The following is an 18397-nucleotide window of genomic DNA, read 5'->3' on the forward strand; positions in this document are numbered from 1 at the left end:
TGACAGGCTGGGGGGTGAGTGATGATCACTTGAGTGATCAAGTAGGTCTTGAATTAGAGGGTGATGCCTTTAATTTATACACTGATTGAGTCGGTGAAGTTATGGAGATTGTACTCCTGTTAGAGAGGCAGTTCCTCAGTTTAGGGTTCTATAATGTTGATTGGAGATTAACAATGTTTGCAGATCTGTGCCATGTCACTCAGCTGTCATTATCCAATTAACTGTCCATTTATCCATGTGGTCTGGAAATAATAAACATGAATACAATGGCATCAATACTAAGATAAGGCACATTCACTTTGCAATAACAAGATACAGTCTCCATCTGTTAAAATAATCCAATGAGTGAAACAAAAATACAAGTAGCTAGCAACAGACTAACCAGCTAACAATTATAGGCGAAAATGTAGCTAATAATGTTAGATAGCTAGCATAAAAACAAGATATATAATGCTGTAATAATGAAAGAAATATTCTTAAACTACTGACATCTTTCATCAGTAAAACATATACCTTAATTACAGTTCTGGTAATCACGCAGTGATTAATAAATTGGTCAGATTTGTGTTCACAGCAGTAGGTAGCGAGCTGCACTTGGTAATGAACTGAACACTATGCCAGCTCGTGATAGCTGTGACATCATCGCTGAGTTCTTAAAGGGACAGGCTTTCTTAGGTAGGGGGGTGAGTGATGACAGGTAGGTAGGGCTGTTTGATGACAGGTAGGTAGGGCTGTTTGATGACAGGTATGACAGGTAGGGAGGGCTGTTTGGTGACAGGTAGGGAGGGCTGTTTGGTGACAGGTAGGGAGGGCTGTTTGAAGACAGGTAGGGCTGTTTCAGCTGCAGTGTAGAGAGACAGGTAGTGACAGACTGTATTGGTCTATAGCCCAGACCGTAGGGACATGTGTTCGGGTTAGGGTTCAGAGTTAGGTTTGTACCTCTTGACAGACTCTGTACTGGTCTATAGCCCAGAACGTAGGGACGCGTGTTGGGGTTAGGGGTCAGGGTTAGGTTTGTACCTCTTGACAGACTCTGTACTGGTCTATAGCCCAGAACGTAGGGACGTGTGTTGGGGTTAGGGGTCAGGGTTAGGTTTGTACCTCTTGACACACTCTGTACTGGTCTATAGCCCAGAACGTAGGGACGTGTGTTGGGGTTAGGGGTCAGGGTTAGGTATGGTACCTCTTGACAGACTCTATACTGGTTATAGCCCAGACTGTAGGGACGTGCGTTGGGGTTAGGGGTCAGGGTTCAGAGTTCGGTTTGTACCTCTTGACAGACTCTGTACTGGTCTATAGCCCAGAACGTAGGGACGCGTGTTGGGGTTAGGGGTCAGGGTTAGGTTTGTACCTCTTGACAGACTCTGTACTGGTCTATAGCCCAGAACGTAGGGACGTGTGTTGGGGTTAGGGGTCAGGGTTAGGTTTATACCTCTTGACACACTCTGTACTGGTCTATAGCCCAGAACGTAGGGACGTGTGTTGGGGTTAGGGGTCAGGGTTAGGTTTGTACCTCTTGACACACTCTGTACTGGTCTATAGCCCAGACCGTAGGGACGTGTGTGGCCAGTAGTTGGTACTGGTTCAGAGTGGTGTTGCAGGCCCGAGCACAGATCAGCCGTGTCTTCCCTACGGCGTTGTCCCCCACCACAACACACTTAATGGTCTCAACATTGGGTCTCTCGTAGTCCATACTATTGTTCAGGGCCCTGTGTGACAGGAGAGAAAACAGGCTCAATCACATTGGATGATGATGATGCAACGTCAGGTAGTAGATCGCCTAAACAACGCAGATGAACAACGTAATGTAGGTACACGTTTAAATTAAGACTTCATTTTCACTCAGTTCATTCAAAACAACCCTGAAACACATTCTAATAAGCAGCTATTCACATTCTTATGATTATACTGATGACATGGCAACAGGATAGTATTAACACTGAGGTCCACTAATCTGTCACTCTGCTGCTCTAGAACCACACTGCTGCAGAACACATCCAGAGGTCAGGGAATAGAGGGAGGAGGAGGAAACTGGCTCTAATCCGCAGCCCTGCATCCAAAACAAATCAGTTTAGCTCTTCAACAGAGTAGGGACTATGGACCAACCAAGCTTTGTGTTTGCTTCAGCCGTTACACTACTGTTGAATTTACACTTGTTGTTTAGTATTGTCTGAGGTCAGAAGAGGGGCCAACTGAACGGTCTTGGGTAAAGAGGGGCCAGCTGACAGGTCTCGGGTAAAGAGGGGCCAGCCGACAGGTCTCGGGTAAAGAGGGGCCAGCCGACAGGTCTCGGGTAAAGAGGGGCCAGCTGAATGGTCTCGGGTAAAGAGGGGCCAGCTGAATGGTCTCGGGTAAAGAGGGGCCAGCTGAATGGTCTCGGGTAAAGAGGGGCCAGCTGAATGGTCTCGGGTAAAGAGGGGCCAGCTGAATGGTCTCGGGTAAAGAGGGGCCAGCTGAATGGTCTCGGGTAAAGAGGGGCCAGCTGAATGGTCTCGGGTAAAGAGGGGCCAGCTGACAGGTCTCGGGTAAAGAGGGGCCAGCTGACAGGTCTCGGGTAAAGAGGGGCCAGCTGACAGGTCTCGGGTAAAGAGGGGCCAGCTGACAGGTCTCGGGTAAAGAGGGGCCAGCTGACAGGTCTCGGGTAAAGAGGGGCCAGCTGACAGGTCTCGGGTAAAGAGGGGCCAGCCGACAGGTCTCGGGTAAAGAGGGGCCAGCCGACAGGTCTCGGGTAAAGAGGGGCCAGCCGACAGGTCTCGGGTAAAGAGGGGCCAGCCGACAGGTCTCGGGTAAAGAGGGGCCAGCCGACAGGTCTCGGGTAAAGAGGGGCCAGCCGACAGGTCTCGGGTAAAGAGGGGCCAGCCGACAGGTCTCGGGTAAAGAGGGGCCAGCCGACAGGTCTCGGGTAAAGAGGGGCCAGCTGAAAGGTCTCGGGTAAAGAGGGGCCAGCTGAAAGGTCTCGGGTAAAGAGGGGCCATCTGAAAGGTCTCGGGTAAAGAGGGGCCAGCTGACAGGTCTCAGGTAAAGAGGGGCCAGCTGACAGGTCTCAGGTAAAGAGGGGCCAGCTGACAGGTCTCGGGTAAAGAGGGGCCAGCTGAAAGGTAGGATTTAGTCCTACTGTATGACATTCAGAACAGTTGACCTCAGTAGCTAAGAGGAGAAAATGGGCCTAGTCAACACCAGTGATGCTACTCTGAAAGAGGAGGAAACGGGCCTAGTCAACACCAGTGATGCTACTCTGACAGAGGAGGAAACAAGCCTAGTCAGCACCAGTGATGCTACTCTGAAAGAGGGGCCTGAGTGTAACAACATGTCAGAATTTAAGAATTTCACTGTACCCTGCAATTACATTTGTGACCCTGTGCATGTGACTAATAAACTAATCTAATTAGCTACATACATTTTTTAAATAATTAAACATGACTTGTTTATAATTTCAGAAGATAGTTGATGGGAGTCTGCTGCTTGGCATAATCACTCTGTGATGTCATTTAGGTGCAAAGTCTTTAAACGTTTCCAAACCTCCACAATGTGTTTCACAACCAGACTGCTGTAATTTACTCGAAATTGACACTAACTTGGGACTCAAATAATGAAATCAATCAAATAATGTAACAAGGATGATGTCCTTGCATGATATAATTTGTATCCACATTAAAATGAGTTGAAGTGCCTCTCGACTCAACTACCGTGTAAGTGCCAGGCACAGCTCTGTAATGAAATAACAGAGAGGACGACACCCTAGTCTTCGTTCCAGTTGGCCAAGATGTCATAACAGAAGCACCTACCGTTCTCTAGGGCTGAGTGAGTGTGATCTGGTCAACCAAAACTACAGGCAGGAGTTCAGAGTGCGATTCAATAATTGCAGGTAGCTCGATGGCTCCTGTACAAATAAGAATCGCTCGCCGCTAGCTAGGCAAATACTGCAAGATCATTTCGTAACTGGTATCACGGCCCAGCTTGTTGAACGTTAATCCTTTTCTCCCAATGTAACAATAACCACTACTATGTATCTAGCTTGATTGTTCGGGCTGCCTTCAGAAGTACTCCGTCCGTCCCCATCCGAAAGCGCTTCGGGGGAAAAAATAATCTGCAGCCACAACAGCACGGAACAAAACGACGTGATGCGGCTTCCATGGTGACGTCAAGCCCTGTCAGTTCTATTTATAGCGGGAGGCGAGCTACGGTTTCATTCAGAAAACCAGGTGGTTCAGCCCGCGACGGGAGAGGTTATACGCGTACGCCGGGTGCCTAAATTGATGACGTTTGGAGCGCAGTTGAGAGTCGAGTGGAGACAAACGGATTCGGTTCAGTCAGTCATCCTGATTCTCAGTTAGCGGATTTATGTTTTTGTCTAGAAATGTCAGTGATCATTTGAAACGTGTCTGTCGAAGTTGGGACGTGGGAGTGTTCAGAATCATTCCGTTCTACCGGACTAATAGTGTTATTTATTTATTTAGATATAAATGTCTCTTTAGACCGACATTAATGCCATAGTTGTACATTTTCGGCGAAAACCACTACAATGAATGTGCTTTAGCTTTCACCCTGACCTGATATTGGCTACACTATATCTATCTACTTCCACCTCCAGCAGGAGCGATGACACTGATGTGGCCCCTGTTGTATCACATCCGGCGGTGATTAGGAGTCCAATAGAGCGGCGCACAATTGGCCCAGCGTCGTCCAGGTTTGGCCGGGGTAGGCCGTCATTGTAAATAATAATTTGTTCTTAACAGACTTTCCTTGTTAAATTAAATAAAAATGTTGTGATGTCGGCTTGCCGCGCAAACTCTCCCCATTGAGCAGTGTAGACTGTATCACGGTGACATCCCGACAGTTACTACCACTATTACAAGTTATTTATCGTGTAGGCTGCTATCCTACTCGTAATAAAATCAAGTGAGATGGAACAAATTGAAGATGGTGACCAATACTACAAGTAATTTCTCCGTCGGCCATCGAAATAAACATCACTTTCTTTTACAAGTTTGAACTAGTGCCATGCTGCGTCTGTTGCTAAACTTTATCGGAAGGGCTTATCAGGACGACTGACTGAACCGAATTCATTTGTCTCCACACACCCTTCACTTTTAAACTGCGCAACATACAAAATCCATGTGGACACCAGGCTTGTCTGTATAGCCTGTCCCGCTGGAGACAGAGAGAAACCGGGCAGGGAGGGACGCTGCTGAGCTGAGCGTTTCGACCGACGCCATCTGTGAATATAGGAGACATGTTTATCATTTTAGAGAAATATGTTATACAGAATGTAAACATTTGATAAAGTTATAACTGAAGTGGTATTAACAACAAGGTAAATATCTTGTGCACTAATGATATACTGTACCGGGCAAGCAGTAGTATCTGGACCACTATGTTTCAACTGACACTGCCATTGAAGTCCAGGCACTAAAAAGGACAGCTGCAAAAAGCGTCATTAATATTAAAATGAGTTATGTAAGCCTTCCATTGTAATAATACAGAGATTGGAAACGGAACATAATCATGTGATAGACTAGACAGAGCAGTTGGAAGGGCTGAAGTAGAGACAAGGGCCAATCAGAATCATTCATGCTTTCCGCATCCTGTTGTTTGCATCCATTCAAATTCTGTCAAGTAAAACTGTCTTATCTAAACTAACAGGTTAAAGCAGTGATCCGTTAGATATGAGCCGCAGCAATTTAAATGAATGGGACGCAATTAGCTTTTTCCTTGTATATAAGATGACAACACATCAGAACAACAGCATTTTATAGATATGTCAGACACATCAGAACAACACAGCATTCTGTAGATATGTCAGACACATCAGAACAACACAGCATTCTGTAGATATGTCAGACACATCAGAACAACACAGCATTTTATAGATATGTCAGACACATCAGAACAACACAGCATTCTGTAGATATGTCAGACACATCAGAACAACACAGCATTCTGTAGATATGTCAGACACATCAGAACAACACAGCATTCTGTAGATATGTCAGACACATCAGAACAACACAGCATTCTGTAGATATGTCAGACACATCAGAACAACACGGCATTTTATAGATATGTCAGACACATCAAAACCACACAGCATTCTTCAGATAGCTGGGACTGGGAGCACTGAACAGCCTCTCTACTATAGCTGGGACTGGGAGCACTGAACAGCCTCTCTACTATAGCTGGGACTGGGAGCACTGAACAGCCTCTCTACTATAGCTGGGACTGGGAGCACTGAACAGCCTCTCTACTATAGCTGGGACTGGGAGCACTGAACAGCCTCTCTGCTATAGCTGGGACTGGGAGCACTGAACAGCCTCTCTGCTATAGTTGGGACTGGGACTGGTAGCACTGAACAGCCTCTCTGCTATAGCTGGGACTGGGAGCACTGAACAGCCTCTCTGCTATAGCTGGGACTGGGAGCACTGAACAGGCTCCCTGCTATAGCTGGGACTGGGAGCACTGAACAGCCTCTCTACTATAGATGGGACTGGGACTGGGAGCACAGAACAGCCTCTCTACTATAGCTGGGACTGGGAGCACTGAACAGCCTCTCTACTATAGCTGGGACTGGGAGCACTGAACAGCCTCTCTACTATAGCTGGGACTGGGAGCACTGAACAGCCTCTCTGCTATAGCTGGGACTGGGAGCACTGAACAGCCTCTCTGCTATAGCTGGGACTGGGAGCACTGAACAGCCTCTCTGCTATAGCTGGGACTGGGAGCACTGAACAGCCTCTCTACTATAGCTGGGACTGGGAGCACTGAACAGCCTCTCTACTATAGCTGGGACTGGGAGCACTGAACAGCCTCTCTGCTATAGCTGGGACTGGGACTGGGAGCACTGAACATCCTCTCTGCTATAGCTGGGACTGGGAGCACTGAACAGCCTCTCTACTATAGCTGGGACTGGGAGCACTGAACAGCCTCTCTGCTATAGCTGGGACTGGGAGCACTGAACAGCCTCTCTGCTATAGCTGGGACTGGGAGCACTGAACAGCCTCTCTGCTATAGCTGGGACTGGGAGCACTGAACAGCCTCTCTACTATAGCTGGGACTGGGAGCACTGAACAGCCTCTCTACTATAGCTGGGACTGGGAGCACTGAACAGCCTCTCTGCTATAGCTGGGACTGGGACTGGGAGCACTGAACATCCTCTCTGCTATAGCTGGGACTGGGAGCACTGAACAGCCTCTCTACTATAGATGGGACTGGGAGCACTGAACAGCCTCTCTGCTATAGCTGGGACTGGGACTGGGAGCACTGAACAGCCTCTCTGCTATAGCTGGGACTGGGAGCACTGAACAGCCTCTCTACTATAGCTGGGACTGGGAGCACTGAACTGCCTCTCTACTATAGATGGGACTGGGACTGGGACTGGGAGCACTGAACAGCCTCTCTTCTTTCCCGGGCTGTATCATAACCGTCTGTGATCGGGAGTCCCATAGGGCAGCTCACAATTGGCCCAGCATTGTCCAAGTTATGGGAAGGTTTGGCCGGTGTAGGCGGTCATTGTAAATAAGAATTTGTTCCTAACTGACTTGCCTTGTTAAATCAAATCTACACACAGTACCCCATAATGACATCACAGTACCATAATGACATCACAGTACCCCATAATGACATCAGAGTACCCTAAAATGACATCACAGCACCCCATAATGACATCACAGTACCCCATAATGACATCACAGTACCCCATAATGACATCACAGTACCCCATAATGACATCACAGTACCCCATAATGACATCACAGTACTCCATAATGATGCAGCAAAAACAGGTTTTTAGACATTTACTTATGTAATATTTCAGTTTTCTGTCATTATGGGGTACTGTGTGTAGATTGATGATTGGTAAAATTATATTACCTGCTGTTTGTTCACCCGCACCGCAATTGCTGAAAACTCATCCACAACAGCCCAAATATATTTGATGAAGTTTAAACCTGAAGCCCCATCTGACCCTAACCCACTAATATGAGCTGTAGACTACAGTCAGAGACCCTAACCCACTAATATGAGCTGTAGACTACAGTCAGAGACCCTAACCCACTAATATGAGCTGTAGACTACAGTCAGAGACCCTAACCCACTAATATGAGCTGTAGACTACAGTCAGAGACCCTAACCCACTAATATGAGCTGTAGACTACAGTCAGAGACCCTAACCCACTAATATAGAACATGCGCTGTAGACTACAGTCAGAGACCCTAACCCACTAATATAGAACATGAGCTGTAGACTACAGTCAGAGACCCTAACCCACTAATATAGGATATAAGCTGTAGACTACAGTCAGAGACCCTAACCCACTAATATAGGATATGAGCTGTAGACTACAGTCAGAGACCCTAACCCACTAATATGAGCTGTAGACTACAGTCAGAGACCCTAACCCACTAATATAGAACATGAGCTGTAGACTACAGTCAGAGACCCTAACCCACTAATATAGAACATGAGCTGTAGACTACAGTCAGAGACCCTAACCCACTAATATAGGATATGAGCTGTAGACTACAGTCAGAGACCCTAACCCACTAATATAGGATATGAGCTGTAGACTACAGTCAGAGACCCTAACCCACTAATATGAGCTGTAGACTACAGTCAGAGACCCTAACCCACTAATATGAGCTGTAGACTACAGTCAGAGACCCTAACCCACTAATATGAGCTGTAGACTACAGTCAGAGACCCTAACCCACTAATATGAGCTGTAGACTACAGCCAGAGACCCTAACCCACTAATATGAGCTGTAGACTACAGTCAGAGACCCTAACCCACTAATATGAGCTGTAGACTACAGTCAGAGACCCTAACCCACTAATATGAGCTGTAGACTACAGTCAGAGACCCTAACCCACTAATATGAGCTGTAGACTACAGTCAGAGACCCTAACCCACTAATATGAGCTGTAGACTACAGTCAGAGACCCTAACCCACTAATATGAGCTGTAGACTACAGTCAGAGACCCTAACCCACTAATATAGAACATGCGCTGTAGACTACAGTCAGAGACCCTAACCCACTAATATAGAACATGAGCTGTAGACTACAGTCAGAGACCCTAACCCACTAATATAGGATATAAGCTGTAGACTACAGTCAGAGACCCTAACCCACTAATATAGGATATGAGCTGTAGACTACAGTCAGAGACCCTAACCCACTAATATGAGCTGTAGACTACAGTCAGAGACCCTAACCCACTAATATGAGCTGTAGACTACAGTCAGAGACCCTAACCCACTAATATAGAACATGCGCTGTAGACTACAGTCAGAGACCCTAACCCACTAATATAGAACATGAGCTGTAGACTACAGTCAGAGACCCTAACCCACTAATATAGGATATGAGCTGTAGACTACAGTCAGAGACCCTAACCCACTAATATAGGATATGAGCTGTAGACTACAGTCAGAGACCCTAACCCACTAATATGAGCTGTAGACTACAGTCAGAGACCCTAACCCACTAATATGAGCTGTAGACTACAGTCAGAGACCCTAACCCACTAATATGAGCTGTAGACTACAGTCAGAGACCCTAACCCACTAATATGAGCTGTAGACTACAGCCAGAGACCCTAACCCACTAATATGAGCTGTAGACTACAGTCAGAGACCCTAACCCACTAATATGAGCTGTAGACTACAGTCAGAGACCCTAACCCACTAATATGAGTTGTAGACTACAGCCAGAGACCCTAACCCACTAATATGAGCTGTAGACTACAGTCAGAGACCCTAACCCACTAATATGAGCTGTAGACTACAGTCAGAGACCCTAACCCACTAATATGAGCTGTAGACTACAGCCAGAGACCCTAACCCACTAATATGAGCTGTAGACTACAGTCAGAGACCCTAACCCACTAATATGAGCTGTAGACTACAGTCAGAGACCCTAACCCACTAATATGAGTTGTAGACTACAGCCAGAGACCCTAACCCACTAATATGAGCTGTAGACTACAGTCAGAGACCCTAACCCACTAATATGAGCTGTAGACTACAGTCAGAGACCCTAACCCACTAATATAGAATCAAATCAAATCAAATCAAATCAAATTTATTTATATAGCCCTTCGTACATCAGCTGATATCTCAAAGTGCTGTACAGAAACCCAGCCTAAAACCCCAAACAGCAAGCAATGCAGGTGGAGAAGCACGGTGGCTAGGAAAAACTCCCTAGAAAGGCCAATACCTAGGAAGAAACCTAGAGAGGAACCAGGCTATGTGGGGTGGCCAGTCCTCTTCTGGCTGTGCCGGGTGGAGATTATAACAGAACATGGTCAAGATGTTCAATGTTCATAAATGACCAGCATGGTCGAATAATAATAAGGCAGAACAGTTGAAACTAGAGCAGCAGCACAGTCAGGTGGAAGTTGAAACTGGAGCAGCAGCATGGCCAGGTAGACTGGGGACAGCAAGGAGTCATCATGTCAGGTAGTCCTGGGGCATGGTCCTAGGGCTCAGGTCAGTTGAAACTGGAACAGCAGCATGGCCAGGTGGACTGGGGACAGCAAGGAGTCATCATGTCAGGTAGTCCTGGGGCATGGTCCTAGGGCTCAGGTCCTCCGAGAGAGAGAAAGAAAGAGAGAAGGAGAGAATTAGAGAACGCACACTTAGATTCACACAGGACACCGAATAGGACAGGAGAAGTACTCCAGATATAACAAACTGACCCCAGCCCCCCGACACATAAACTACTGCAGCATAAATACTGGAGGCTGAGACAGGAGGGGTCAGGAGACACTGTGGCCCCATCCGAGGACACCCCCGGACAGGGCCAAACAGGAAGGATATAACCCCACCCACTTTGCCAAAGCACAGCCCCCACACCACTAGAACATGAGCTGTAGACTACAGTCAGAGACCCTAACCCACTAATATAGGATATGAGCTGTAGACTACAGTCAGAGACCCTAACCCACTAATATAGGATATGAGCTGTAGACTACAGTCAGAGACCCTAACCCACTAATATAGAACATGAGCTGTAGACTACAGTCAGAGACCCTAACCCACTAATATAGGATATGAGCTGTAGACTACAGTCAGAGACCCTAACCCACTAATATGAGCTGTAGACTACAGTCAGAGACCCTAACCCACTAATATGAGCTGTAGACTACAGTCAGAGACCCTAACCCACTAATATGAGCTGTAGACTACAGTCAGAGACCCTAACCCACTAATATGAGCTGTAGACTACAGCCAGAGACCCTAACCCACTAATATGAGCTGTAGACTACAGTCAGAGACCCTAACCCACTAATATGAGCTGTAGACTACAGCCAGAGACCCTAACCCACTAATATGAGCTGTAGACTACAGTCAGAGACCCTAACCCACTAATATAGAACATGAGCTGTAGACTACAGTCAGAGACCCTAACCCACTAATATAGAACATGAGCTGTAGACTACAGTCAGAGACCCTAACCCACTAATATAGGATATGAGCTGTAGACTACAGTCGGAGACCCTAACCCACTAATATGAGCTGTAGACTACAGTCAGAGACCCTAACCCACTAATATGAGCTGTAGACTACAGTCAGAGACCCTAACCCACTAATATGAGCTGTAGACTACAGTCAGAGACCCTAACCCACTAATATGAGCTGTAGACTACAGCCAGAGACCCTAACCCACTAATATGAGCTGTAGACTACAGTCAGAGACCCTAACCCACTAATATAGGATATGAGCTGTAGACTACAGTCAGAGACCCTAACCCACTAATATGAGCTGTAGACTACAGTCAGAGACCCTAACCCACTAATATGAGCTGTAGACTACAGTCAGAGACCCTAACCCACTAATATGAGCTGTAGACTACAGTCAGAGACCCTAACCCACTAATATGAGCTGTAGACTACAGCCAGAGACCCTAACCCACTAATATGAGCTGTAGACTACAGTCAGAGACCCTAACCCACTAATATGAGCTGTAGACTACAGCCAGAGACCCTAACCCACTAATATGAGCTGTAGACTACAGTCAGAGACCCTAACCCACTAATATAGAACATGAGCTGTAGACTACAGTCAGAGACCCTAACCCACTAATATAGAACATGAGCTGTAGACTACAGTCAGAGACCCTAACCCACTAATATAGGATATGAGCTGTAGACTACAGTCGGAGACCCTAATCCACTAATATAGAACATGCGCTGTAGACTACAGTCGGAGACCCTAATCCACTAATATAGAACATGCGCTGTAGACTACAGTCGGAGACCCTAACCCACTAATATAGGATATGAGCTGTAGACTACAGTCAGAGACCCTAACCCACTAATATAGGATATGAGCTGTAGACTACAGTCGGAGACCCTAACCCACTAATATAGAATGATGTAGCAGTCTACTGTACTGTATGATGTAGCAGTCTACTGTATGATGTAACAGTCTACTGTACTGTATGACGTAACAGTCTACTGTATGATGTAGCAGTCTACTGTACTGTATGATGTAACAGTCTACTGTATGATGTAGCAGTCTACTGTATGATGTAGCAGTCTACTGTATGATGTAACAGTCTACTGTACTGTATGATGTAGCAGTCTACTGTACTGTATGATGTAGCAGTCTACTGTACTATATGATGTAGCAGTCTACTGTACTGTATGATGTAACAGTCTACTGTATGATGTAACAGTCTACTGTACTGTATGATGTAACAGTCTACTGTACTGTATGATGTAGCAGTCTACTGTACTGTATGATGTAACAGTCTACTGTATGATGTAGCAGTCTACTGTACTGTATGATGTAACAGTCTACTGTACTGTATGATGTAACAGTCTACTGTACTGTATGATGTAGCAGGCTACTGTACTGTATGATGTAACAGTCTACTGTATGATGTAGCAGTCTACTGTACTGTATGATGTAACAGTCTACTGTAATGTATGATGTAACAGTCTACTGTACTGTATGATGTAACAGTCTACTGTACTGTATGATGTAACAGTCTACTGTACTGTATGATGTAGCAGTCTACTGTACTATATGATGTAGCAGTCTACTGTACTGTATGATGTAACAGTCTACTGTACTGTATGATGTAACAGTCTACTGTACTGTATGATGTAGCAGTCTACTGTACTGTATGATGTAGCAGTCTACTGTACTGTATGATGTAGCAGTCTACTGTACTGTATGATGTAGCAGTCTACTGTACTGTATGATGTAACAGTCTACTGTACTGTATGATGTAACAGTCTACTGTACTGTATGATGTAGCAGTCTACTGTACTGTATGATGTAGCAGTCTACTGTATGATGTAGCAGTCTACTGTACGATGTAGCAGTCTACTGTATGATGTAGCAGTCTACTGTACTGTATGATGTAGCAGTCTACTGTATGATGTAGCAGGCTACTGTATGATGTAGCAGTCTACTGTACTGTATGATGTAGCAGTCTACTGTATGATGTAGCAGTCTACTGTATGATGTAGCAGTCTACTGTATGATGTAGCAGTCTACTGTTCTGTATGATGTATCAGTCTACTGTATGATGTAGCAGGCTACTGTATGATGTATCAGTCTACTGTACTGTATGATGTAACAGTCTACTGTACTGTATGATGTAACAGTCTACTGTACCTCCTCCTGGAGGACAGATGATGTCATTACTATTGTTGTTTAGTGACCCATACCTCCTCCTGGAGGACAGATGATGTCATTACTATTGTTGCTTAGTGACCATACCTCCTCCTGGAGGACAGATGATGTCATTACTATTGTTGTTTAGTGACCCAATATCTCCTCCTGGAGGACAGATGATGTCATTACTATTGTTGCTTAGTGACCATACCTCCTCCTGGAGGACAGATGATGTCATTACTATTGTTGTTTAGTGACCCAATACCTCCTCCTGGAGGACAGATGATGTCATTACTATTGTTGTTTAGTGACCCAATACCTCCTCCTGGAGGACAGATGATATCATTACTTTTCCTTAAACAGTATAATGATTCTGTCCTACATCTACACTGAGTGGACAAAACATTAGGAACCTTAGATTCCCAATATGGAATTGCACCCCGTTTTGAAGTTGATTTTTTTTTTATTTTTTTATTTCACCTTTATTTAACCAGGTAGGCTAGTTGAGAACAAGTTCTCATTTGCAACTGCGACCTGGCCAAGATAAAGCATAGCAGTGTGAGCATACAACAAAGAGTTACACATGGAGTAAACAATTAACAAGTCAATAACACAGTAGAAAACGAAGGGGGGGTCTATATACAATGTGTGCAAAAGGCATGAGGAGGTAGGCAAATAATTACAATTTTGCAGATTAACACTGGAGTGATAAAAGATCAGATGGTCATGTACAGGTAGAGATATTGGTGTGCAGAAGAGCAGAAAAGTAAATAAATAGAAACAGTACGGGGATGAGGTAGGTGAAAAGGGTGGGCTATTTACCAATAGACTATGTACAGCTGCAGCGATCGGTTAGCTGCTCAGATAGCTGATGTTTGAAGTTGGTGAGGGAGATAAAAGTCTCCAACTTCAGCGATTTTTGCAATTCGTTCCAGTCACAGGCAGCAGAGTACTGGAACGAAAGGCGGCCAAATGATAAAAGCGTTCCACAGGGATGCTGGCCCATGTTGACTCCAATGCTTCCCACAGTTGTATCAAGTTGGCTGGATATCTTTTGGGTGGTTGACCATTCTTGATCCACACAGGAAAAACCAGCAGCATTGCTGCTCTTGACTCAAACTGGTGCGTCTGGCACCTACTACCACATCCCGTTCAAAGGCACTTACATCTGTTGTCTTGCCCATTCACCCTCTGTGTATCCGTGTCTCACTTACATCTGTTTTCTTGCCCATTCACCCTCTGTGTATCCGTGTCTCAATTGTCTCAAGGCTTAAAACTCCTTATATAACCTGTCTCCTCCCTGATTGAAGTAGATTTAACATGTGACATCAATAAGGGATCATAGCGTTTACCTGGATTCACCTGGTCAGTCTGTCATGGAAAGAGCAGGTGTTCCTAATGTTTTGAAGACAAAGTGTACATGAGAGATCAGAATGGAATTTTATTTCCGTTTGATATATGACCATCTTGATTTCCCAACAGACATTCTGATAAGCAGATTTGTCATGGAATTCACCAATGCTTTATTTACAGAAGAAAGGCTATATTAATGTCAGATTGCAGGTAACTATCAACTCCACATCAAATAAAAACCCATTTCACATAAACAGAACTTAATATAGGATTGTGTAGAATGACTTCAACCCAGCTAATTATTCAGGAAGTGAAGAGTAAACAACTTCAACTGAAGCCAATCAGCTGTTAACATCTTGTTATAAACAAGGCTTTGAAGTCTGGTGATTTGTTCAGTCCTACATTCCATTATAGCTCCCATAACAGACCAGAGTTAGAGACATTATAGCTCCCATAACAGACCAGAGTTAGAGACATTATAGCTCCCATAACTGACCAGAGTTACAGACATTATAGCTCCCATAACAGACCAGAGTTACAGAGACATTATAGCTCCCATAACTGACCAGAGTTACAGAGACATTATAGCTCCCATAACAGACCAGAGTTAGAGACATTATAGCTCCCATAACTGACCAGAGTTACAGAGATATTATAGCTCCCATAACAGACCAGAGTTACAGACATTATAGCTCCCATAACTGACCAGAGTTACAGAGACATTATAGCTCCCATAACTGACCAGAGTTAGAGACATTATAGCTCCCATAACTGACCACAGAGTTAGAGACATTATAGCTCCCATAACAGACCAGAGTTAGAGAGACATTATAGCTCCCATAACAGACCAGAGTTACAGAGACATTATAGCTCCCATAACAGACCAGAGTTACAGAGACATTATAGCTCCCATAACTGACCAGAGTTACAGAGACATTATAGCTCCCATAACAGACCAGAGTTAGAGACATTATAGCTCCCATAACTGACCAGAGTTACAGAGATATTATAGCTCCCATAACAGACCAGAGTTACAGACATTATAGCTCCCATAACTGACCAGAGTTACAGAGACATTATAGCTCCCATAACTGACCAGAGTTAGAGACATTATAGCTCCCATAACTGACCACAGAGTTAGAGACATTATAGCTCCCATAACAGACCAGAGTTAGAGAGACATTATAGCTCCCATAACAGACCAGAGTTACAGAGACATTATAGCTCCCATAACAGACCAGAGTTACAGAGACATTATAGCTCCCATAACAGACCAGAGTTACAGAGACATTATAGCTCCCATAACTGACCAGAGTTACAGAGACATTATAGCTCCCATAACAGACCAGAGTTACAGAGACATTATAGCTCCCATAACAGACCAGAGTTACAGAGACATTATAGCTCCCATAACAGACCAGAGTTAGAGACATTATAGCTCCCATAACTGACCAGAGTTACAGAGACATTATAGCTCCCATAACTGACCAGAGTTACAGAGACATTATAGCTCCCATAACAGACCAGAGTTACAGAGACATTATAGCTCCCATAACAGACCAGAGTTACAGAGACATTATAGCTCCCATAACTGACCAGAGTTACAGAGACATTATAGCTCCCATAACTGACCAGAGTTACAGAGACATTATAGCTCCCATAACTGACCAGAGTTACAGAGACATTATAGCTCCCATAACTGACCAGAGTTACAGAGACATTATAGCTCCCATAACAGACCAGAGTTACAGAGACATTATAGCTCCCATAACTGACCAGAGTTACAGAGACATTATAGCTCCCATAACAGACCAGAGTTACAGAGACATTATAGCTCCCATAACTGACCAGAGTTACAGAGACATTATAGCTCCCATAACTGACCAGAGTTACAGAGACATTATAGCTCCCATAACAGACCACAGAGTTACAGAGACATTATAGCTCCCATAACTGACCAGAGTTACAGAGACATTATAGCTCCCATAACTGACCAGAGTTACAGAGACATTATAGCTCCCATAACAGACCAGAGTTACAGAGACATTATAGCTCCCATAACTGACCAGAGTTACAGAGACATTATAGCTCCCATAACTGACCAGAGTTACAGAGACATTATAGCTCCCATAACTGACCAGAGTTACAGAGACATTATAGCTCCCATAACAGACCAGAGTTACAGAGACATTATAGCTCCCATAACAGACCAGAGTTACAGAGACACTATAGCTCCCATAACAGACCAGAGTTACAGAGACATTATAGCTCCCATAACTGACCAGAGTTACAGAGACATTATAGCTCCCATAACTGACCAGAGTTACAGAGACATTATAGCTCCCATAACTGACCAGAGTTACAGAGACATTATAGCTCCCATAACAGACCAGAGTTACAGAGACATTATAGCTCCCATAACAGACCAGAGTTAGAGAGACATTATAGCTCCCATAACAGACCACAGAGTTAGAGACATTATAGCTCCCATAACAGACCACAGAGTTACAGAGACATTATAGCTCCCATAACTGACCAGTTACAGAGACATTATAGCTCCCATAACTGACCAGAGTTACAGAGACATTATAGCTCCCATAACTGACCAGAGTTACAGAGACATTATAGCTCCCATAACTGCCCAGAGTTACAGAGACATTATAGCTCCCATAACTGACCAGAGTTACAGAGACATTATAGCTCCCATAACAGACCACAGAGTTACAGAGACATTATAGCTCCCATAACTGACCAGAGTTACAGAGACATTATAGCTCCCATAACAGACCACAGAGTTACAGAGACATTATAGCTCCCATAACAGACCACAGAGTTACAGAGACATTATAGCTCCCATAACAGACCACAGAGTTAGAGACATTATAGCTCCCATAACAGACCAGAGTTAGAGACATTATAGCTCCCATAACTGAGGACAGAGGTAGAGACATTATAGCTCCCATAACAGACCACAGAGTTAGAGACATTATAGCTCCCATAACAGACCACAGAGTTACAGAGACATTATAGCTCCCATAACTGACCAGAGTTACAGAGACATTATAGCTCCCATAACAGACCAGAGTTACAGAGACATTATAGCTCCCATAACTGACCAGAGTTACAGAGACATTATAGCTCCCATAACAGACCAGAGTTACAGAGACATTATAGCTCCCATAACTGACCAGAGTTACAGAGACATTATAGCTCCCATAACTGACCAGAGTTACAGAGACATTATAGCTCCCATAACAGACCACAGAGTTACAGAGACATTATAGCTCCCATAACTGACCAGAGTTACAGAGACATTATAGCTCCCATAACTGACCAGAGTTACAGAGACATTATAGCTCCCATAACAGACCAGAGTTACAGAGACATTATAGCTCCCATAACTGACCAGAGTTACAG

General features: G+C 44.7%; 1 protein-coding gene across 4 annotated transcripts in view; it reads right to left on the bottom strand.

Moving 5' to 3' along the window:
* Window positions 1-5170, bottom strand: part of LOC109878547 (rho-related BTB domain-containing protein 1) — a 28663-nt gene extending 23493 nt beyond the window's left edge. Inside the window, exons 1-2 of one of the 4 annotated variants that reach the window (XM_031813150.1) lie at window positions 3786-5170; window positions 1514-1709 (exon numbers count right to left, since the gene is read on the bottom strand). In XM_031813150.1, the coding sequence (XP_031669010.1) occupies window positions 1514-1693 (180 nt within the window). In that variant the 5' untranslated portion in view covers window positions 1694-1709; window positions 3786-5170. Of the gene's footprint in view, window positions 1-80; window positions 243-513; window positions 602-1101; window positions 1171-1513; window positions 1710-3785 lie in introns of those variants that run through there. The other 3 variants (XM_031813151.1, XM_031813153.1, XM_031813152.1) reach the window with 3 other exon arrangements.
* Window positions 5171-18397: the final 13227 nt, after the last annotated feature.

The sequence above is a fragment of the Oncorhynchus kisutch genome, unplaced genomic scaffold (assembly GCF_002021735.2).
Source record: "Oncorhynchus kisutch isolate 150728-3 unplaced genomic scaffold, Okis_V2 Okis04b-Okis11a_hom, whole genome shotgun sequence".
In the NCBI taxonomy this organism is placed as follows: Eukaryota; Metazoa; Chordata; class Actinopteri; order Salmoniformes; family Salmonidae; genus Oncorhynchus; species Oncorhynchus kisutch.